Genomic DNA, 23,123 nt, shown 5'->3' with positions numbered 1-23,123 from the left:
GCGTGTTCTCTCCTGAGCGTGAAGCGGGCGGGCGGTGCTGCTTGTGCAGGAGCCGCCCGCCATTGATGACCGTTCCCGTCCTACTTGTTGGGTCTGGGAGGGAGAGAACACAGGCTGAGTGGTTTGTGCTTTGTTATAAGGAGTAAAAAAGCGGTTTTTAACATTTAAATGTAGAGTTTTATAGCGTTGCGTTTTATTATTTCGAATAATCAAATTAAGTCTGTTAAAAGTGTCAAAGTACTGCTCTTCCTTAGTGTCGCCCTGGAAGAATAGACTTGTTTTTTAATTGGTGGAGTGTTAATTGTGCTAACCTGTGACAGTGCTTTGCTCCTGACCTTTATATTTCGTTCACATAGAAACACTGCAGCAGCCGTTGTGGTGTGTATAAAAATTACAGGGAAGATTGCTTATACCGTCTTATCAACACTTTTCAATCTGTATCGTTATATTTCTTATTCCCTGTATTTCAGCAGGAACGTGGCAGTCGCCTTCACTGTTAGCAGTCCTGCTTTTCCTTCCTCTTTCCCTTTTCTTTCAGGGGAGAAAAGCACTTCCAGTCATCTCTGATTTCCTTGCAGGTACTTTTGTTGATGCTGTAAATTCCATGGGCCAGACCTCTCTTTTCACAGCTGCATTGTTAGGCCTTGGTAGAATAGTGGATGTGCTGCTGGATTATGGCTCAGACCCTAACCAGTTAAGTACGCAATTATTTCTTTGTATTTAAATTGAAACTAGTAGTTAAATCTGTTAGAGTTTTCAGCTTTGTTATGCAAAGCTCCTCAAAGGTAAGCAGGTGCTTAATTTTCCTTGTGTCATGGTACGCATTACTGATTTGCTATACATAAACACTATCAGTATGCAGCTTTTTTTCCCTCAGGCTGAGCTGTTTGGTTGTGGTAGGGGTTGGCTGTAACATTTCTGCTTTAATGCTCCCCAGTCGCTGTTATGATGGAAGCACACCGGTCCATGCAGCAGCTTTCTCAGGAAATCAGTGGGTTCTTAGCAAGTTACTGGATGAAGGAGGTGATCTGAGAGTGCACGATGAAGGTGGGAAAAATCCGCAGTACTGGGCTATGTCAGCTGGAAAAGAAAGCAGTGCTCAGGTAGGGGTTTGGTGAAATGTATATACATTGAGTGCTGGGTATGCGTTCATATCTTAAGGTGAAGAAATTCCAGCATTTCAGAGAGAAATAGATGGCTTTTCTGCATTTGAAAAAAATATTTAACTTTTTTTCTTTTTTTTTTAACTTTCATAACAGCATTTTGAAGTCTTAATGATTGAGATTAAAGTCAGGTTTGGCTGTGGCTCTGTCTGTGCCCATAGCTTGTTATGACCATCATGTGTACTTGCAAGAGAGGAGAATGACAGCTCCTTGTTTTTGAAGTTCTGAAGTAACCTTTTCCCTTCCCCACCCAGATGCTGGAATTCATACAGCGTTGTACATTCCACATGCAGGCTGCCATTCAGAATTTTCCCTGTGATATACTGAGGAAGGTTTGCTCATCAAAAGCACTGGTTTCCAGTCCATCCAGGTTTGGTGGCATTGTTCAAGGGTAAGAATATATTCTCATGCATCGAGGAATTGACTTTCTTGGATTCTTACCTCCATGTTATCTTAAAAGTAGCTTATTTCTTGACCTCGTTGGTCACTGTAAATCTTTCAGAGGTGTGTTTCAACCACTCATGAGCTTTTATATCAGAAGTTAGGAAAAATACATACTTGTGGAGAAAAAGTGGTGCAGGGTGTCTGTATGTATGCATTACTGGCCACCTTACTTTAAACAAATACTTCATATAAAAGTCTCTTTTTTTTTAAGGTTTTAATTACTTGCACAATAATTTTGGATTTCAGCCTTTGCATTACACTTGCTGTGTGGGACCAGGCATGATGTTGGAAATCCATGACTGCTGCGTGGTTTCTGTGCCCTTGTGTCTTTGCCTCAACATAATAGTTACTCTTCTTGTTTGTATGTTTTTGTTACTTAGAAATGCTGACAGTCCTCTGGGTAGATTTCTGAAAGGTGGAGTTAATGCAGCCAAGAACATCTATAGCTTTGGTTTTGGGAAGGTAAGATGCTATGGGTAATGTTTTTCTGATGTTATTAGTACACTTCTCCTATTTTTTTCTTAGTTGTGTGTTCTTCACAGCAATGCCCTGTGGGGAAAAAGCTGTGGAAATCCCAGCTATTCAGGCCTCTATTAATGGGCCTTACTGGAGGAAGCTGATTTAGGACAAACAATAAAACCTTTGCTGTGACTGTTTCTGCTTTCCTAATTTCAACTTCACCAGAAAGTTAAGCTTTTTCACTAGATGCCTTAAGCTTTTATTGCAGTGCTTTGGCTAACGTTCCCATTGCAGCGATTGCTTCAAAGTTTTTGCCGAGTTTTGGCAGATGTGATACCTCTGGAACTCCTGCACGTTCCTTTTGGTTTATGTACTGGTGTTGTTTCAGTTCTATCTTGCAGGCAGCGGGCATCTGGGCTACTTGGCATCTCTCCCTATTATTGGGGAAAAAGAAGTGGTTCAGGCAGATGATGAACCAACGTTTTCTTACCGTGTTGGACCATGCATGACCATGACAAAGTGAGTGGCATCAAAGGGACTTCAGCCCCTCTCCATGTGCAGCTGTTGCTATAAAGTAGCAAATTGTCAAACAGATGCTTTGGATTGTTTTCGTTGTGTGTTCTATATTCTTCCACTACTTTCTGACACAACTTTATTTTGCAGTCTACTGATTGTTTATAGACTCCTTTGGTTGCTCTTGTCCCTTCCAGCACATAGGTGGTTATTCACTGACATAGCAGTAAAACACTGATATACTATTGATGGATGATCAAAATAAGGGCAGTGTTACTAACATCAGGACTCTTACAGAGGTCTTTGTAAGTAATACTTTAATGTGAAAACAAAACTTCTGTAAAGAGTATTTTGCAGATACTCTTCTCCTCGTAGCTTGATGTGGGGGAGCAGCAGAGTGACAGTGAAGGAACTCAGCTTTCAGCCCCATCAGAACTGTAGTAAGCTACGCTTAGCTGATCTTCTCATTGCAGAGCAGGAACACAGCAGGTGAGAGACAATGAATGTGCAGTGGCTGTCAGTGCTCCTGGGGTCTGTGAGTGGGAGAAAGTGTGATTAACCTCAAGCAGACTGTCAGGCTGCATTTCTGGTTTCTCTCCAAATGAGAAATACAGGTTTTTTTTCTTCTTCTATCTCTTCCTACTCTGTTTTCTTCCCTATGTGTAATACAGAAAAAAGTGATATTCCCTTCTCATACAAATGCTTCACTGCATGTTTCATTCATAGCTTGCTTAGATTCCTCTAGAAGCAACAGTTTGTCTATGCAGATAAGTTGGAAGTATTTATTGTTAAAAGTGGTATTGTTAGAGTCCTGCCCTTCTGGGTCTTTTTGTCTTTTGATCTCAAATTCACTATAACTTATTTCCTTTCCCTTTGCAGTAAACTCCGTCATCCCCATTTGCTACAGTTGATGTCTGTTTGTCTGTCCAGTGATTTGGAGAAAACCCGTTTGGTGTACGAGAGGGTCAACTTTGGTTCTTTGTACAGTGTCCTGCATGAAAGGGTAATTGCAATCCTTTTTAAACAATACTTATTTGAGTGTTTGAATACAAACAGCTAAGATACTGTAGGGACTGCAGCTAAAGACAGAAGAGTCGAAGAGCTGACTGTGCTACAGGGTGAATTTTGACATAGTCAATATCTCTTAATTTAATTACTGTTTAATGTGTTAGTATAGTTCGGTACCCAGAACATTATTCAGCAGGTGCACTTTGTGTTGTTTTTACTACAGCATGTTTCATTTTGCTTTCTTTGCCTCCTAATGTACAACAATGGCTTCTCACTGCATCAGGCTTTGAAGACCTGCAGTGCAAAATCAATAACTGTGTGGGTTTTTTTTCAGCGTACGGAATTCCCAGTGCTGCGCATGGAGACAATTCTGCATGTACTTCTTCAAATCAATGATGCTTTACGTTTTCTGCACTCCCGTGGATTTATCCACCGTACAGTTACCTCCTATGCTATTCAGATTGTTTCTTCTGGTGAAGCAAAGCTATGCAACATGGAATACATGATAGAGAGGTAGAGAATTGCCTTACTGTGAAAACACAAAGTTAGTGCTAAATTTTGCTGATTAGTAGATATCTAGTCGTCAAGAAGGACATTCCTCTGCCTCTGAATCAGGCAAAAGAGTTACAGGAGAGTAACATTTTAAATTTGTGGGTAAACTACTTTATAGTTACATACATTTTTTCCTTCTTTCCCGTAGTGCAGTCCGACTAGGAAGGAAGTCAAAGATCAGTTAGACTTCACTGAGAGTAAAATTGGCAATAAACAAGATTTTCCAATGGAAATATGCAGAAAGGAGCAAAAATACTTCTTAACTTCTTTTTCTCCTTTCATGTAGCAAGGATGGTGGAGAACACAGTGATCTGACACGCATTCCTGTGCCAGCCCAGCTATATAAATGGTGCTCTCCTGAAGTAATCCTTGAAAAGAGTGTCACGGTGAAATCGGACATTTACAGTTTCTGTGCAGTAATGCAAGAAGCCTTGACAGGTATGTGTGTAGGCTTAGGCTTTTGTCAGCACAGTAGCTCACTGAATGTTTTCAGAGCAGGCTGTTTATTTTCCCTATGTTGCTGCATAAAACCTTGCAGTTATTGCACATACAGAGCTAAGGTGGGGAAGGAGCCCTCCTGACAAAAAGCAAGTGTCAATGACAATGGCAGGGACTGCTGGAGACTTGTAAAGTGTATTGAAAAACTTTAAACTGCTTGACTAAAGAGTGAGATTAATGGGAGGTATTACAGAGATAAAATCTTATTGTGTGGTGTTTTGCTGCTGTTTATCATCTTCATGCAAGGACAGCGAAGCATTCAGTTAATGTAAGATGAGCCTGTATAATATGTAAGATGAGCCTGTATAGCTTTTCTCCTTTTCATCATTAAGAAAACGTATAGGAAAATTTCTGTTATATGTTGAGTTTGACTGTTTTGACAGCGAAGTACAATAAGCAATTATTCTGAAAATTAAACCTAGAAGGTGAGCTGTTTGGGAATGAGCAATACAGAGCGTGGGTTACTGTGTGACTGTCCTCTGCACAGCTCCCTGTATGGGTCTACGTTTGACTGAGATAGAGGGGATATGCTAGACTGGATTGGATGCTGTTCTTATTATAGTGAAATTTAGTAATTTTACAAACAGTAATTATATTTTTATGGTTTTAATTATAAATTACAGAACATGTAGACAGTAATAATTCTTTGTTTCCGATTCTTCCTCTCTCCATTAGCATTAAGATACAACTTATGACATGAAGTGTATACTTGTGTATTGCAGAGACCCTTCCATGGAAAGGTATTGAAGACTCAGTAATTAAACAGCTCATAATTTCAGGACAGCAGTTGGAAGCAGATGTCAGACTTCCTGTACCCTATTATGACATTGTAAAGTCAGGGCTAGAATCTAAACAGAAGAACCGCTCCATGAACCTTCAGGATATTCAGTACATACTGAAAAATGATTTAAAGGTAACTTGTGGAATTTTGTCCTTTTTGTGGTTTTTGAATGGCAGTTCTACGTCCATTCAGATTCAAGTTGTTCTGCTTAAATCTATGTGAGGGGCTTTTTTGTGTGAAACCTGAACACTGAGTATCTTTCTTTGATGATGGAGACAAACTGCTTTAAGATAGAAGGTGGAGTCACTCGACTTTCAAATACAGAAGTCTTTAATAGTCTTTCTTGTCTTTCAGGACTTGACTAAGTCTCAGAGTTGTCATGCTGATGAAATGGCAAAAGCACAGAGGCCTGCTGTTTTTGCAGATATAAACATCTGTTTGTCATCAACTTTCAGCTACCAGAAGAGAACACTGGAATTGAATGAAAAAGAGATAACAGAGGCTGGTAAGTTTCTTTTAGCAACATGTTGTGTGTCCTTCACTTTGTGTGTTCCCCAGCCCATGAAGATCTGATGTAAATAATTAAAATGTGAGCATCTGGAGATTTTATGATATAGTTTGGAAAAAAAAAAAGAAAGCATTTAGACTTGAATTCTAGCTAATAATTAATGTAAACTCAAGGCTGTTTGTCAGTTGAAGTTCAGAGGTGTTAAGTGCTGCTTATGTAATCTCTCAAAGGTGTTGATTCCTTAAAAGTACAAAAGTACTGTGTCTGATGGACATCTGGAGGAATAGCTAAACACTAACATCATATTTTCCAGACAGTTCTGCTGTCCCAAGGTACCCTATTTTTCCTGAAGAGGATAATGCTTTAGTGGACCTTGAGGCACCCACCAGTCTGCAGCTAGTTGCACAGGAAAACAGTCACGATGCAGCTTCTGAAACCCAGATGACCTGCAGTGTGAGTGATGTGGATGACAGCCTCTGTAGCTTTGAAATGAATGAAGCCTTTGCCAGTTGTCCTGACTTTCATGAAGACTTCCTGGAAGAAGGAGCTGAATTAAGTCGAACACTAAAGGATAAAAAAAGACAGCAAAAAGAAAAAGATGAGAATGTCCTTGGAGACCTGTTCCTGTCCCCTGGAATGTACTGTGAGGAAAAGCCAGTTTATGAGGAAGGCAGCATTTCAGAGTCAGTTGCAGAGTGCACTACAGAAGAGGAGGAAGGGAAAAGTGAGGCCTCTGACCTGAACATGCTGGCACAGGTGAGAGGAGATGCTGGCAGGAGGAGGAGTACCTTGTCTTCAAATGAACATCACCTCAGTAAATGTGTCCTTAATTTAAAGATTGTTCAGAGCATGTTGCAGCAGGCAGCAGAGTCCCTGTGCAGAACAGAGGAAAAACTGAACAAATTAGAGGCAGCTGAAAAGCAAAGGAAGGGAATTTGGACAAATCAGCTTTCTAAGCAAGTTTTTCGTGACAGGCCCTGTAACAGATCTGATAATATTTATCAAAATATCAATAACCCTTTTTCTGGAGCTAACACTTTTTTATGGAAGGCTGTAGGCCCACCATCAAGTGACTACATTCCACCTCTGGTGACATGCCAGTCACAAGGAGCTCTGCGTGGAGATGGTTTCCAGACTGTTTCAAATGTGAGAGAGGAAATGCGGGCAATTCAGAATGAAAAGTGGAAATGCTTTCATCAGAGGAGTAAGAGTGAAAATGAGAGCAACCAGCGTGATCTCAGCTTCAGTGAGGTGAAAAGCCTTGATGATCAAGTGGATCTAGAGCACGAGGTAAAACGTGGGGCATTGATCACTTTCCTGTTCTCTAGCTGGTTTGTGGTGAAGAGATGTAGTTATGAATGGTGCTCAAGAAGAGGGAAGAGTTAAAATACATATGTGCAACAGTGGCTGAGGAGGGAATGAAGTCTTGTGATAAAATGGAGAAAGTGTGGGGCCTTTGTGTTTTGGGTTTTTTTGTATGTTTTTATTTAAGGATATATGAGCTGTCACTTCATAAAGATTTCTAGATCATTTTCATTATTAAGAATAAACAGTTGATATGCTTAGCAAAACAAGAAAGAGAAATTGGTGTTGTCTGCTGTGGGACTAATCTTGGGTCATTTAAGTGTACTCATTGCCATAGGAACTAGATGTTGTGAGCCTACATGTGTGAAACCTGGTTTAAATCCATAGAGGAATTTTTGCTAGGCTGAAGGCTGGAGTTACCATTCTTTCAGCAAAGAAAAACATAAGGAATGAAGTTTGTCTTGTCCAGTTCTTAGTATATCTCATAGACGGCTCAGCTAGTAATTAAGAGTGCCCAGTGTGCTGAATCATGGCTTGTTGGACTCATTTCAGCATTTACTCCCACGTGTATCTGTTAGATGCAAAAAAAAGTTCAACTTCCAGATTCAGAGAGGGAGTGACTCACGTTCTGCAGCAAGTGGAAGCAAAGAAGAGAGGAGGTGAGTTTTGATCATATGCACAAAAAATTAATAGTAGTAGATTCATCTTGCTGCAGCCACTGTCAAAAGGAGATACATCTGGGATCGAAGATGGCACTGGATGTTTTATTTTTCTTCCCAGTAAGCCAAAAGCCATCTGTCCAATTAGGTCTCTTCTGTGACTCACTGTCAGCTGCAGAACTGACAAGGTAACTACTGCAACTGGGCACTTCTAAAAGTGGTGTTCAGACAAATTGCAAGTGGTTTGCTGATGGAGGTCAGTGTTCTGGAAGTGTGACTGTGCTTAAGGAGAGCAATCTAATAATGAAGTCAGTAATAAGGTTCCTCTCTGCACACAGCCTCATTCAGTTCTCAGTAGAAACACCATCGCTTTCACAGGGGTAGGACTTGGCCCTACCTTATGGGGACAAAAAAGCTGTCCTGTCTCATGATTTATTACAGGTGCTATCCAAAACCAGCATCTGAAATTTGCAGCACAGAAATAAACAAGGAGAGAAGGATGATGCAGCCAGAATGGAGAAGTAAGTAAATCAGTGTTAACTCAGCATTAATGGTAGCAAACTTCAGTGTAGTGGAGTGCATTAAAACTTAATGCATTTTTGTCACCTAAGAAAGGTCTGTCAGCCTTGATTGCTCTGTTAGGTTATTTTTGGAGAAAAAAGCAAATGAGTAGAATTCTGTGTCTTGCACATTCAAGATATGGAGTAATCACAACCACACCAAGACACTTTGATTATAAAGCTTAAAGAATATCTGTCTCTTTTTAGAAGGATGTGAGAGTAGGAGACCATGAGTTTAGAATGGGTAGCACAGCAACGACCAGTGGATGGCAGTACAGAATGAATAATAGACAATGCAAACTAACAGAAATTGTTCATAAAAAAAGGCTTATCTGTATGATTTATGCAGATTGTAAATTTAAATAGAAGGAAGCTTCCAGCTCTTTTCACTATAAAGGAACACACAGGCTGTAACTTCAGCATTTTCAAGTATGCAGACACAAAGAAACACAAGGAAAGGTTTCAGAGTCCAGATTGTGTTTTGTGAGCTGGTAACTTTGTTCTTTTTGTGTAGCTGAAGTAAGGCACATGGCTAGAAAAGTGGCCTCAGGACAACTAGAGCTGATTGCTCCGTATCTAACCAGTGATTGTACATCTGAAAGTGAAGTGGAGAGTATAAAGGAAGCATTTCAACATGTCACTAGTAGAGTCCAAAAAGGTCGAGACCAACGAGGATATAGATGGCATACAGGTGACAGTGCTGAGCCTTGGGATGTGGGCTGTGAGGATGGATCTGAATCAGAGGAGAGTGATCTGGAGTCTATGTTCAGAAGTTCTGGAGGTAAGGCTGACTGAAAAAATTGATTTATTTATTTTTGTCTCTATCTCCCAACAGATTTCAGCTTCTGTGATTTTTGTTAGAACAATTAGCCATTTCTCTTCCAATGTCCTTCCCCAAAAGCAAAGCCAGTGGCTCAGTCGTTGCTGAATGTAGGCTGAACTGAATGTTACACATTAATAGATGGATGAAATGTCCACTGAGCTTGGAGACCATTCATGATCATTGATCACCACATACCAACATGTGAGAGCTAAAGCTTTCAAATCCATGAATATGCTCTCACTCTTGTTTCTTTCTATTGGATTGCTACCAGTTTTCTACCTTACCAGCAGAAGTACTTTTATAATGGTTATGGATAAAACAATAAGGAAAACTTTGCCTGCTTTAATTAATAACCTTTTAACTTCTTCCTTTTTTTTTGTAGACAGTGTGGTTTTATTCCATCAGACCACTCATTTCCTATTATTTTTGCCTTAATAATTGTATTCTATTCTGACATGCTAGGAGGAAGTTGCCAGTCACCATCACAAGATGAACAGGCAGAATCTGGACTACCTATACATAAGAATTCAGTCATTTTTCAACAAATTGAGACTATCTCTAGGGTATGTACAATGTTCTAAGAAATCTAGTTGCTTCACTTTACCTGTAGAACAGTTCAGAACAGCCTCTTCATGTTAGTCACCAAACCACTGAGGCAGCCATCTTTTGAGTTGTGATCTGACCAGCAGTCATCTTCTTTTTTTTTTTTTCTTTCCTCTTCTATGAACTGTCAGAGTAATGCAAAGAGTAGGAACTAGGTTGAAACAGAGAACAATCAAATTATGTATCATTGCATTTGATGCAGTTTAACATTATGGACTAAAATGTATGCTGAATAGAGAATGGAGACAGCATCTTAAATGCTAGTGTCTTTCACAGGGACGTTCTAGAGAATTACCTTGTTCCTTTAATTCATATCCCAGTGAGTCTGAAGAATTCTTGACTCCAGATTCTGATTATTTCCTTCCTCCTGCTGCTCAGGAAAGCTCAGAACTAAAGGTAAAAGACACAAACACAACAGGAATTAAGTCCACGTCGTGAATGTTGGATGTAAGTTGAATTGCATGTGATTTTGTTATGCTCCCATTTAATTTGAAGAAGGGCTGTAGAAAATGTGGGAGTAAGTTTTTGTCGTCTTCTGAAGGAATACCTACAAATTGAAATCTATCTAAAAGTAAGAAAATTCTGACCCTGCTCCTTTAGAAACAAGCAAAAAAAAAAGAAACATCCAAACTCAAAACAAGAGGGACATGTTTACTTTATTTGATTTCCCAGTGAACATATTATATGTGGAGCTCTAAAATTACTCTCTTGTTGGTTGAGAAAAGTTTGAGGCTGCTGATAATGTCAACTTTTCCTCTCAGCTCTGTAAGCCATAGTATTCAAGAGTCTTAAAACAATCTTCATTCAATCCTTGAAATTTTGAAACTTAAACAGGCTACTAATTCCAGTCCTTGCTGTATGTTGGATGAGCTCAAGAAAAGCTCTCTCCATTCTGCTTGTTGTGAAGATGATCCTGTGTGAGTTGTCCTACTTGTTGCAGTTTACCAGTGAGAAATTGCATTTGTTTCCTTTTGTGTTTGCTCCCTGCTCTAGACCTCAAACCCTGGAGGCAAATTAGCAGGCACTCATGGTTTTTTTTATTTTTTTATTTTTTATTTTTTATTTTTTATTTTTTTATTTTTTTATTTTTTATATTTTATTTATTATTTTTTATTTTTTATTGGTTATTTTTATTTTTATTTTTTATTTTTTATTTTTTATTTTTTATTTTTTTATTTTTTATTTTTTATTTTTTATTTTTTATTTTTTTATTTTTTATTTTTATTTTTTTTACAGAAACAGATGCCTGAAGATGCAGGATCAGGTATTCAGGTATCAGGTAAATTCACTCTTCTGAAGCTGGGGAGACCAAATCTTGTTGCACTCACATATTTTGTCAGCAGCATTCCTGTTAGAAGGCTGAAGCTGGGTTTCTTGGGGTCACTTGGCGTCTTCTCTTTGTTACACTGAGAGCTGATTTTGGAAGATGAAATTTGGACATTGCAATCACTGAAATATCACTTAATGCAATGATTATGTTCTTGCTGTTTGATGAAGCAAGCAAATCCTGCTCTTTGTTTTATACCTTCAGGCTAAATTTAATGTTTTCATGAGACTTGCTGTGGTGCTGGGAATTAGAGTTGTATTTACACATTAATATTATTAAAAGTATCTTGAGCGTAAAAGCTTTAAGAGCTGACATTCTGTGTGCAGAGTAATGTAATGATCATTCTTGTTTCTCTAGTCTGCTGCTTGTCTTAGCTCAAATGTGTAAATGTTGTGATATTCCCCAGTGCTTTAGTGGTTGACTGTCTGGCAGCTGTGGTATGTTTATGAAAATGCATCTTTAAAACACCATTTGTCTCTTGACAACAACAAAGGTCAGAAGAGCTAAAAAATTTAATAAAGTTGCAATTTCCTGTTCAATGAGTTGTGTCACTTTCCTTTGTACTTGCGAAACCCAATAACAGGGAACATTTGTTATTTGTATTCAGGAGGAAAAATATTACTCTGCGGCACAGCAGCACAGAACTCTGGCAGTAACACACAAGGAGTGAATCAGCTTATCCATATGCCTGTAGCCAGGTAGACAGACTTATTTTCATAGTTACTCCAAGCATAAATTGGGTTATAAAATATGCTCTCATAACTAAATCTGCTTAAATATCTAATATTTAAATAAGGTGCCATTGGTGTTTTTAATCATCATCTACACAACGTAGTTATTGCAAAAAAAAAAAGGCTTTCATGAGTCTCTTGGGGTTTTGTTTTTTCACCATGTTCACTATATTTCTTTTGTTTCCTTCATTAAGCAGTAAAATAGGAGAAAGTAAATCATCTATGTAACAATTTCTTTTACACTCATACAGTATATCAGTTTTAAACAGAGCAAAGATAATTCACATTATGGCTTCTGTCATCTGTTTTAATTTTGTTCTGCTGTGGTTTCAGAGCTCAAGCGGCACGGAGATCGTGCCTTTATCCCTTCTCTGGGAAGAGTCTGATGCAAGTACACTCACTGCATCTTGCCTGCACATAACACGAGCCTGTGCTGGGGGACTTGCAGTCTCACTTGTCAAGCACCGAGTTTTTTCTGTCCATTATTTTTTGTAAATTTTGTCTTCCAGTAGTGTGCAGAGATGTCTGCAGAATCGCCGCTCTGTGCTGCAAGGAGTACTGTCCTTTAAAAAGAAAGTCTTCTCCCTGAATGTCTTTCAGCAGTGGTTTTTGGGCTTCTTAAAAGCCTGTAGCCTCCTTGTGGTAGTCAGCTTGCTTTGTGTTCCCCCATTAGCAGCTGCTCAGGAGTGTGGGAGTGACAACTGCTTTTACTGTCTGTCAGTATTTGTACTCTCTCCTCTCCACTGGAGGAAATGAATTACCAGTGTCAAAGGTTGAAGGTAAGTAGCAAGAATATAAATATTTGGCCTGAAGGTAAAAAGTAATGTTCCCTGTTGCTGTGTCACTTAGGAACTGAGCTCTGGCCAGCAGGACGCAGAGACCTTTTGCTCTCTTACCATCAGACTAATGCTTCTTTGACCTTGAATGGGATTGTTACAGTTTGAGAGAACAGTTTACACTGTCGACTAATCAAATGAAGATAAAGCTGTGTGGTGATGTATATTTACAGATGTGTATTTAACTTTCAGTCTGTTTTGAAAGCAATACATGCCATGCAGATTTTTCTTCTCTATACTGAAATATAGAGATACAATGTGCTGAAAATACTTTCTTCCTAGCTCTCCCTTTCCAATTTCTAAGGTTTTGAGCAAAAAGTTTGTATGAACTGCAGTCTACCTCAGAGTGAAGGTCATCCTGTAAACTTCTCGAGAGAAGAAACAAAATACATTTATTTTCATAATTTTTCTGAGAAGATCAATGACAGTGACCTTCCCTGTCTCCTTTTCCCTTATTCCAGTGTTGAAGCAGCACAAGAAATGATATCAAGGGAGCCTCAGGAAGACTCCAAAGAAAAAGACACGTAAGAGCCACAGATTTGCTGTATGCTGAAGCTGCTGCAAATTGGCTGTTAGCACTGTGAAAGTTCAGTGTTGATGTGAAACAGGAAGATGTGACAAACTGAAGCTGAGAGCTGGAAAACTGGGATGTTGAAAGAAGATGGGAGATGGCTATAAAAGGGCCATCGTGTAGTTGTCCTTAGCTTAGTTCAGAATATTTTCATGTTTATGAGTAATTAAATTAGTGTAACAAGTAATTAACCCAATGTAATTTGTGTGTGCCTCTTTATGTTAGCGTTGCGATTCCTTGGTTCTTCCATGCATGTTATGCAGAAGACATAAAATCACTTTGAAGAGTGGATTGTTAGGCTGTAGTTAAATAAATTGCATTACAGAAATAGTATTGTGATTTATCTTCTTAGGAAAAATTTACAAACCAAGTTTGTGACTCAACTATTGAAGTTACATTTCTTACAGAAAATGGAAATTTGCATAGCAATCATTGACTTGACAACAGTGAATTCATGATCATGTGAAGATCCTGTGAGGGCAACATAACATAATCCAGGGTCTACCTGCAACATATTTGCCTTATGTAATTCCAGTCCAACTGCAAATCAAGAGTTTTTGTTATTTGAGTGTCCATCACTTCCTGTGCAGAAGCTGAGCAGTTTCAGTTAATCTGAATAATTCTTTTACGGATTCCTGAGATCTTACATTATTCTTAATGAATCTTTATTTTTTTGTGAAATGTTGAGGTTTTCCTTCCACTTTGGAGGCAGTTTTTTTTCCTAATGGTTCACAGTTGAAGCTGTTGTCCTTTCTGGAGGCAGTTTCCTGAGGTTTCTTTTATAAGAGTTATTAAAATGAAATTCTGTAAAGAAGGGGAAGGCTAATAATTAACCTTTTGTGTCTGCAAGACCATTGAAGATGATGATCTTTAGTCTTTGAATTCTGTGTGAAATTTTCAAAGCATTTGTCTTCTGGAAAACTGGATAAGTCTGAACAAAAGTAAAACATAAAGAACCTGAAAGTAGCAGAGTTTAGTGATTTACAAGTAAAAGAACTGGCTATTCTAACTGTCAGAACGCTTTTCAATACTTCAGATCAGTGACAGACATTCAGGATTTGTCAAGTATTCCCTGTGAGGAAGAGCTCTACTACAAGGATATAAGTTGTAAAACACCCGGAGTGAGTCACGTACCCCCAAGTGTCAGCACTCCAATCAGTTCAGGTAACTGCAGAGAGGGAAGGAGGGAGGACAAATTGCTTGAGCATTTTATGCCAAGTACAAACTGTTGATGCAGATCACAGAAACTCCACTCATGTAGTACCAATGCAGAAATGTTGTTTTGCAGTTTTGCTATCACCTTTTTTTCTTTTTTTAATTCTAGAGGAAAAAATTCCAGTAGCCTTTGAGAAACACAGATGCTGCCATGAAGTAGTTTTGGATTCTTCCTCGTGCACTTGTCAGGAGGTTTCCTCTGCAGTGTCCAGGACATTCACCACAGCCTATGAAGAGGAAAGGAGCACTGAAGTTCTCTCTGCTTTTCCAGGTGTTTGCTCCTCTGGATTGAATGAACCTGTAAGTCCAGGAAATTAAACAAATTGCACTTAACTCAGTGCAAATATTGACCAGCATCAAAGTGGCCTTGTCTGGTAGTAAAGAATTGCTGCTTCTCAGCATTAGATCCAGTGATCTTGCAATACCAAAGCAATACAAATTAGCAAAATTATTAGGTAGAAAAGACCTGTTTTGTTGGAGGATGGAGTTGGCACAGTGGTCTTCTGGTGTGTCAGCAGCTGGTGGTTTACCAGAAGCATTCAGAATTCACAACTGAACTATGAATTAAGTGCACTGAAGGTATGGTGTAGCCACAACATTTATCTTAACTGTCTTTCCAGTCAGCTTATGTATAAAACAGTTGCCTGTATGTTTTCCATGTGTGGTGATTCTTAGTGATGGAGCTGTCATTTAGGTATTAAATTAGAATTTGTTGAACCAGAACAGTAGCGACTGCATTCAGTGGCATCAGGTCAGCTCTGTGTTTTTAGGCTTGCATAGAAAACAGCTGAAATTCATTAAGCCCATTAGCAACTCGGTGTGCCTTGATTGGTTATAGAGACAGTTGATTGTGTTGCTTTGCCTAAAATTTTCTTATAAGACCCAAGTGCCTGAAGTACCTGCTTCCATTTTGAAGTCTGTGAAGACTTGCCTTTGATTACAGATCTTTGATTTTTAGGGGGTTCTTCTGGTAAATGGATGTATGTGGCTTTAATAATTAAAGATTCAAAACGGAATGAGAAAATGGAAGTTGTCAGATCTGTCCTTCCAGAGAACTGCTGTCCAGCTGCCCATACAGAACGTCAAACTAAACGAAGATTGTGTGCTGGCAGTATCTTAATGACTAGCAAAAAGATGAGTAAAAAACAGCCTAAGCAAAATTTCTGACACATCTTGCTACCTGAATGCTTCCTGTTTTCTCATCTTCTGAACTAACTGAAAAGCTTATTTAGAAATCTAAGTTTACTTTGTCTTATCTCCTTTTTGACTTGGTATGTTAAAGCTGGTAATGGGGGAACAGCAGTTCTTCAGTTTGCCTTGTATTCCATTCTGTATGATCTTACACAGGGTGGATTGTCAGTTGTTGCTTCATCCTCGAGAAGCACCAGGAAGGCACCTGGTAAGTCTCTCAACCCACCCCAAGCCCAAATTGAGTGATCAATAAATGGATAAATGCATTTGAAAAGGAATTTTGTAGAATTTCTTTTTTTTCTGGGCATTTCTTTTTGTAAGGGTAACTAATTGTGCACTCAATTGTGTATTGCTAGTGATGGTGACATTAGAAATTGTGCATTTGCACCTGCATGCTAGGAGTTCTGATCTTTAATCTGACCTTTTATTGGCTTAAAATTAGCAGTGCAAAATTGAGAACTGTATGTGCAAGTCTAGCTCTGAATACTTTTTCCATTTTGGTCATACTTAAAGATATTTGATAAAATGTGAATGAGCCAAGCTCATGAGGGCTGAGAAATGAAATATGTCAGCAAGATGCTGTCACAGTCTGAGTTTATATCACAGTTATTAAGAATTAATCACTGCTAATTAACTTTTTTTCTCCTCCATCTCAGCGGTCGCTCAGGCACCTATCCACCTCCTGGATGAGCTCCCTGCACCAGCCCAAGAGCTACTGGATGAAATTGGTAAGAGACACTTCACCCAAAATGATACAAGATGCACCAGCTGCCTTTTAAAGCCAAGGACAGTACTTCAGTACACAATCAGGATTTTTCCCAAATCATTCTCTACTAAAATACACAAGAGCTTCCAAATCAGTTGCAGTCAGGTCATAATAAGAATAGGAAGTTAGGCATCAACAGCTTAAACAACCGTCAGATATTTAAGTTTGTCCTTGAAGCTCCTGCATCTCACATAATGGTTAGTTGCTGTTGCTGACAGCAGCTTGCTTGTTGAGCACAGATGTAATTAAGCACTGGAACAAATTTTGCATAGACTGAAGTTTTCAAAGGTGTCATGGAGCTGTGCATGTTGTTCATTAAAACCAAGGCAGACTAGGTGGCTGCATCCCTTGTGTATTTTTGCAGAACTTAGTCTCAGTGATTTACTTTTTTTTGTAGTCACATTTTTATGACGTTGTCTGGAAATGTATTGAAAGAGGTTTTTTTGGTGTAAATTACAGAAAACAATTTCACTGACTTTTTTCTTTCAGCCATAAACTCTTCCTAAACAAACACCAGACAAGGATAATTAAATGTGCATAGATCCTATGCTCTTTTGGAAAGGAGGCACTCAGACAATTCTAATCTTTTTATTTCCTCATTCAGCAAAACAGGAACGTGTAGGGACTGTCATCAAGTAAATAATCAAGAAATAATGGTCAAAGACAATTTATAAGATTAATATATGAACTAATTGTAATTGATGTAAAAACTTAATCTGTGTTTGGGTGGATGAAGACAAGTGGTATGTCAGGTTGTTCAGAAATAAGGAAATGTGCTGTTTCTAACAGAGTGTTTAAAGCAGCAAGATTCCATTGCTCAAGACTTTGTGGAAGAGGGATTGTGTGACTGCAGAGTGCAAAAAAATGGTTAGTAGGAGTCCTAACACAAATATTATGGATTAAAAAATAACTCTGACGTTACTTCAGAGTCCTAACGTGAATATTATGGATTAAAAAATAACCTTGACATTACTGCAGAACTACTTGAATACTTGTCATGGTGTATCCAGCTTTTAAAATTATTTTCTTAATCGTGGTTGTTTTGGAAAATCCATCAGAAACTTGAAAGGATCTTGCTCAGTGGGATCATATTGGCTGTTTTACAAACAGTGCTTCCCCCATCAGTGTTCAGTGGCTTTCTCTGTGCGTTCACCTCTTAAATTTTGATACAGGAGGTTTGAGATCTGAACTATCCAAATGAATCTGCTTTTGTTGGGTCGCTGTAATGCATGCTGTGTTCAAATGTAAGTGGTGAAATACACAAAGGTATAGGTGGTGTGCAGCTGATGTAAGATGTTGCATTGAAAGCAGGCAGTGCACACTAACTGCTTATGCTCCTGATTCACCATAATGAAATAATGACTGTGATCTTATGGCATAAGAAAATAGCATCTGTTGGGATAATCAGTGCTGTGTTTCCTGTTCTGTTACAAAGGTACCAAAGATAGTGGTGGATGTTACTTTTGAAACTGCATATAGTAGTAAGTGGGAATCATTTTTAGACTTTCAGCAAGTAATGTCAGAAAACCTAAATCTTTATAAACTGTGCATTTGTTTCCAGTGAGTCAGAAAGTGAAGAGTTTTTAAAAGAAAAAGAAAAAAAAACCAACAGAACACGAGTTGGCTGAATAGTATGGTCACTTGAGAATGGTACTGGGACTTGTTTGTGTTATCCTACAGCTTTGTTAGATGTGCTCTCATTTAAAATTGTTACCCAGAGGGTAGAAGCTACTTTATTCATAGGAGTATCCTGTTTTTAGATGGCAAAGAATTACTGGCTCTTCAATCACGGTGGTTTTGTTGTATTTGCATAAAGTACAGCTATTTCAGACTCCATTTTTGTGACAGCCTACTGCTTCCTGCTTATCGTAGCTTAGCAGAAGGTGGCTGAATATATTCACATGCTGTAGAGAACAGAACTTAGTGAGATAAGTCTGGGGAGTTGAGAATATCATTGGATTTTGCTAAATAGGGTAACAAAGCTAACATCCACAGGTTTTCTTTTGATTTTTCTTCCGTATCTAGGATTGTAAGGGGAAAGATTAAAGATTAATTTCCACATGCATTTTTCATTTAAGTGTTCACTCTTGTGAATCTAAAAAACGTGCTGCAGTAAAATACTTGTATACATCTTGCTATTGGCCACCATTGCTGTAAATAACTCAGGTTTTCTTAGTTGGTAAAAGATCAGATGGCTGAGGAAAGAGTAACTCAAGAGCAGACAACTGCATGTTTCCTGAGCATAGTAAATAAAGCCACAGTTTATTACTATCTTCCTTTCTTACCTTTGACTTTAAAATCTTTCTGTGGACAGATTCTGATCGAATTAAAATGGAAGGCATAGAAGCAGAAAAAGAAATTGAGATAAGCAAGAAGTGTGATTGTGGTGTGTGGACTATGGAGACATTTAATCTAGCAGAGGAAACAGAAAGGTATGAAAAACACAAGGATGATAACAGCATAAATCATTTTGAATTACAGAGATTTAGAATAATGGTTCCAATACATCATAACAAGATCCAGTGCTTGTAGTAAATCAGCTGCTGTAAGAACCGTGATCATTTTGTCTGTTTTGTTTGAAAATGTGTAGTATTAAATATGGCAGCATGCATTTAAACTCTTTTATTCAACAGGGCTCACTCTACTCTTGATGATGCTTTAGAAAGAGTTCTCTGTGCTGTTTCTCCAGATGAGCAAATGGAAGAACAACAAGAAGATGAGGAAATTCAGGGATATGCTCTTGGGTTAGCTGATAACTGCTACTTTATTCATAACTTTATGTTCTGTGTTCAGACCTATGATGGACTTGTCAGAAAATGGGTTGTTGCTCTTTAGGAAATAATGCATTGAGGAAGTCTGCTTGGAGGCATCCATCTGAACTTTCAGTACTAAACTGAGAGAGAAAATAGTATTTTGTTAAGAGAATTTCCTATTAGGTAGAAAGCAGCCATTTCCAATCAGCCTGGAAGGCAGTGCATCATCTTCACAGAAATTGGAGAAAGTTTGCCAGATAGTAGATCATTTTTTTTCCAAAGGAGGTGAGAGGAATGCATGTGAAGAGAATAGAATCATGGAAGCTCTTCAGGGAGAAAGAAGACCAAAACACTTCAAAGAGTTTGGGAAGGCCAAAGTGCCTTGGCAATATAGGAAGAAATGAAGAAAAGGGCAAGCACCGTATCTGTATCACTTTAACTCAAATATGAGAGCTTTAAACTCTGAGCAGCTCCACGGTAAATGCCAGTGAGTGATCATAAGTCATTCCTAACATATATCTTAGTAAAGAACACAAGATAGTCTACTGTTCAGCATCAGGATTTATTTATTTTTAAGGCAAATCTCATGATAACCAGGAGAGTCTCGCTGATAGGGCAGTGTGATTGCTGCAGTCTGTGCTTTCATATTTTTTTAATATGTATCTGTAGTCATAAATGGCTCTATCCAAAGCCCATTCACACTCACAGTCAAACCACACTTGTGTAATGCATGCAAGGAATCATTGGAGTCTGCTTATGGATGTAAAGGTAAAGCACACCTGCAGATTTAGTGGGAAGAGATTGTCTTAAGGTTGGGTCAGGTGCCCATTACAGCCCAGGGCAAAAATAAAAAAGCATCTTATATCTCCAGTGGCTTTCATTCTATTATTCTAGTATTCTAGTACTCTGTATTCATCCTCTCTAAAAGAAAATACAAAAAAATGAGATGATATGTAAATCTCTGTCATTTAAGGGCTGCGAGCCTGAGAGATCCACGAGGTGTTGGAAGGAAGAAGGGAGTAGAGGAAGGTGGAGCCAGGGCACGAAGCAGCGAGGCAGATGGCTGTGCTGGGAGTTCAGAAGGTCCTCTTCATCTGTAAAGCTTCTGGGTGCTGTACTGCACAGTGTCTCATTTATTATCTTCTTAGCACTGAATTTGTCAAGCACGCACAGTGTGGTGTTTTGCTCTTCCTCATTTTTTTCCATCTGGGTATTGCTTCTACCCCATGGATTTGAAAGAGAGGAAGCTGCTGCAGACTTGAGCTCTCCAGAGATGCTTAGAAACTTGTTTTTTAAATCACTTTAGACTGACAGTGCTCTGGAAAGCTTGCAGAGAGTATGTTTCATTGTGAGAGTGCAGCTTCCTCTACTGACCTCCACTGAAGGACGGTTCTCATTACTGCACCTGCGTCCCATTTAGTCCTTGGTCTCTCTGGCTTAGGCACCTAAAGGCTTCACACTGTAAGCACTTTGGTCCCTTCCCACCCTCATTTGGTATGTACCTGTGTGGCATGTGCTAATGCCATCAGATCCCTAAAACAGCTGCCTCTCAGTTTAGTCTCTCCAGGATTTCCTCTAATAGAAACTGGAAGCAAGGAGGAAGACTCAAATGAAAGGGCTTTTTCTATTCTGTGTCAGAGGTGAAGTCATTTTACGCAGTTGGCAGCTGAGGTATCTTTCTGCAAACAGGTTTCTGATTGCAGGTGAAACTTAATGGGTCTAGCCAAAAGAATCTGCAGTGCTGATGAAACCAGAGCTTTCTCTCTGAAGTGGTGTGACTGTGTGTGGTTTTGGTTTTGAGCTGAATTTAAATGTGCTTTTAAAATTTTATTATCTATTTTTATTTTTTAAGGCAAGCACTCTGAAGATCAGAAATTCCGCTTACGGGAACAGCAGTCTTCAACTCCTCCATTCAGGTGAGCACCTCTATGACTTAAATTGGGCTTTTCACAGAAGTCTGTGTGTCCTCTGGCCCTGTGAGATCCATTCTTCTTTTCCATGCCCAGGAGGCAGGGGGGTGCAGTGTGAAGTCCCGTTCTCTTCCACACTTGGTCTGATACAAGGAAAAAAAAAACCCACAGCTGTGTAACTTTTCTCAACTGTCTTCCTTTTTTTCCTACAGGGTAATTGTTTTGGATCAGAACGGTTCTCCAACGTGATTAGAATGGATAGTGAGTGCATCTTAATACATCAGCTGCTTACTGCTGCTGGTACAGCATTCAGCCTGTGAACTGCAGCCCTTTTTTGGTCACAAAGACTTCTAATGCTCAGACTTTTTATCTGCAGCAGCAAGTACTAAAAAAAATCGCAGTGCTTTACTTTATAGTGCATTTTATACTGTTTTTTGCCACTGTTTTATATCAGCTATACTGCAAAGGTGAGCTGTGTTCTGAATTGAACAACCTTAGTAAGCTGGCTGTTTTTCTGTATGCACACTTTCATAAGCAAAATAATTTTTTTCCTCTTTTGCATTACACAGTTTTCAGTGTTACAGACAAAATGACTGTAATTCTGTGAACTGCTGTTACTGCTCATCTAATTTTTCCTTGCTGGAGTGTGGAGCACTGTGTTGCAGCCCACGTGGTGTATGTTTTTCCTTGCTCATTAAATTTAACAAGGGTAATTTCTTGTTTTCTCTTCTCTTAGTGCTTTTGTGATCTAGTGTTGAACTGATTTGACTGATAAAGGGGATTAATTGCTGTGCAGAAAGTTAATGAGAAAAAAGCAGTGTTCTTTCAGAGATGCAACTGCACCAATATTTTCCCTGTCAGCATTCAACAAGAATACAGAAAAGTTAGCATTAGTGAGATAGCTGTTGTTTAATTAAACCACACTTTTAATGGTCCAAAAAAGGCCCCTGGGGAGTAATTGACTTTTGGATCAGGCTTTTGATGGGCACAGCAAGTTCATGTTTAACTTGTGATTAACACTGTCCAGGTGCAGGATGTGTAAGGATTGTCCTTATCTCTACTGAACACAGTGCAGTTCTATGGCATTCTTACAGTTTTGTGTACCATGTGTTTCTCTTCCATCCTTGATCAAGGAGGGAAATTTTGCCTATCTGTAACTGTTAATTTGGTTTAATAATACTAATAAAAATGCCTAAGCTTAATGTGCTCCCACGTGATTATTCTTCTGGTTTTTTTATTTGTTACTATTACTCCCTGCCATCAAGTTATGTATTCAACTAGATACTGAGGTAGATGCTGCAAACTAGCAGAGCTGGTGGAGCTTCCTTCAGAAGAAATCAAGAAAAAACAGATGTCTGATCCTTTTAGGCAAGCCCTGGTGGTGATGGTCAAAAGGACCAGCAGCAAGGAGGTGCATGGGGTAAGAGCAGTGTCAGTGCACGGGAAATAGTGTGCTGTGCATCAGGCAATTCCACGTACAAGTTGAATGTTTTCTAATCTGGCCTCATATCAGCTGAGGTTTCCTCCACGTGTAGGGGGTTCTGCATCCTCGCTGCAGGCAGAGGGACATCATACTCTTGGTACACAAACTGCTGCAACAAGGCCTTGCTTTGCACAGGCAGGGGGCTGTGGGGAGCCTTGTGTGGCAGCAAGGAACATACAGTAGTGACAAAAGCATGCAGAAGTCAAATCACATGTTTGCTGTGTGAGCCTGCCCTTGCTACTTGTAGCTGAGAGGTGCCTGAGGACCGTTGTTAACCTCTTGCTTTGGACAATGTTTATGCAGTGTCTTTGTGTATGAATTAAAGAACAGCTAAAACTTGCTGGTCTGCAGCAGAGCAGAGGAGTGGAGCAAGCACACGTGAGTTTTAATGCATGTAATTAAGATCACTTTGGTTTGCAACATGTGAAATTTTCCTTAGCTCCTTGGATTTTTTTTTTTTTTTT

At 39.0% G+C, this 23,123-nt stretch overlaps 1 protein-coding gene and 1 non-coding gene across 12 annotated transcripts; both read left to right on the top strand.

Annotated features, from left to right (window-relative positions):
• Positions 1–2: 2 nt before the first annotated feature.
• LOC116217371 lies at positions 3–118 on the top strand. Its single transcript, XR_004161828.1, has one exon. It is a non-coding gene; the product is annotated as a small nucleolar RNA U3 (small nucleolar RNA).
• Positions 7–22,378, top strand: TEX14 (testis expressed 14, intercellular bridge forming factor). Of its 11 annotated transcripts, none has more exons than XM_031556462.1 (30): positions 7–693; positions 938–1,103; positions 1,418–1,554; positions 1,988–2,069; positions 2,455–2,585; positions 2,955–3,068; positions 3,459–3,582; positions 3,922–4,100; positions 4,426–4,577; positions 5,360–5,550; positions 5,773–5,923; positions 6,240–7,216; positions 7,784–7,890; positions 8,332–8,411; positions 8,965–9,231; positions 9,736–9,836; positions 10,153–10,272; positions 11,113–11,155; positions 11,811–11,901; positions 13,232–13,294; positions 14,378–14,505; positions 14,666–14,856; positions 15,904–15,955; positions 16,404–16,475; positions 17,303–17,380; positions 18,828–18,945; positions 19,147–19,257; positions 20,240–20,349; positions 21,119–21,182; positions 21,389–22,378. In XM_031556462.1, exons 1-30 carry the CDS (start codon positions 605–607, stop codon positions 21,423–21,425), a joined length of 4,326 nt encoding a protein of 1,441 aa, XP_031412322.1. In that variant the 5' UTR covers positions 7–604; the 3' UTR covers positions 21,426–22,378. The 11 variants fall into 11 exon arrangements, 10 of the variants coding, with proteins under 10 accessions (XP_031412322.1, XP_010720357.1, XP_031412321.1 ...); XM_010722055.3 differs by having other exon boundaries at positions 2,937–3,068; XM_031556461.1 differs by having other exon boundaries at positions 2,925–3,068.
• The last annotated feature ends 745 nt before the right edge of the window (positions 22,379–23,123 follow it).

This window comes from Meleagris gallopavo, chromosome 21 (assembly GCF_000146605.3).
Source record: "Meleagris gallopavo isolate NT-WF06-2002-E0010 breed Aviagen turkey brand Nicholas breeding stock chromosome 21, Turkey_5.1, whole genome shotgun sequence".
NCBI lineage: Eukaryota > Metazoa > Chordata > Aves > Galliformes > Phasianidae > Meleagris > Meleagris gallopavo.
The sequence above is the reverse complement of the archived record's forward strand: the minus strand, read 5'-3'. Positions and strand labels throughout refer to the sequence as shown.

Coding starts and splice junctions, on each gene's coding strand:
- TEX14 (XM_031556461.1), top strand. CDS start 605: ATGGGCCAGACCTCTCTTTTCACAGCTGCATTGTTAGGCCTTGGTAGA. Junction 4,578..5,359: donor AATGCAAGAAGCCTTGACAG/GTATGTGTGTAG, acceptor TGTGTATTGCAG/AGACCCTTCCATGGAAAGGT. Junction 11,156..11,810: donor ATCAGGTATTCAGGTATCAG/GTAAATTCACTC, acceptor ATTTGTATTCAG/GAGGAAAAATATTACTCTGC.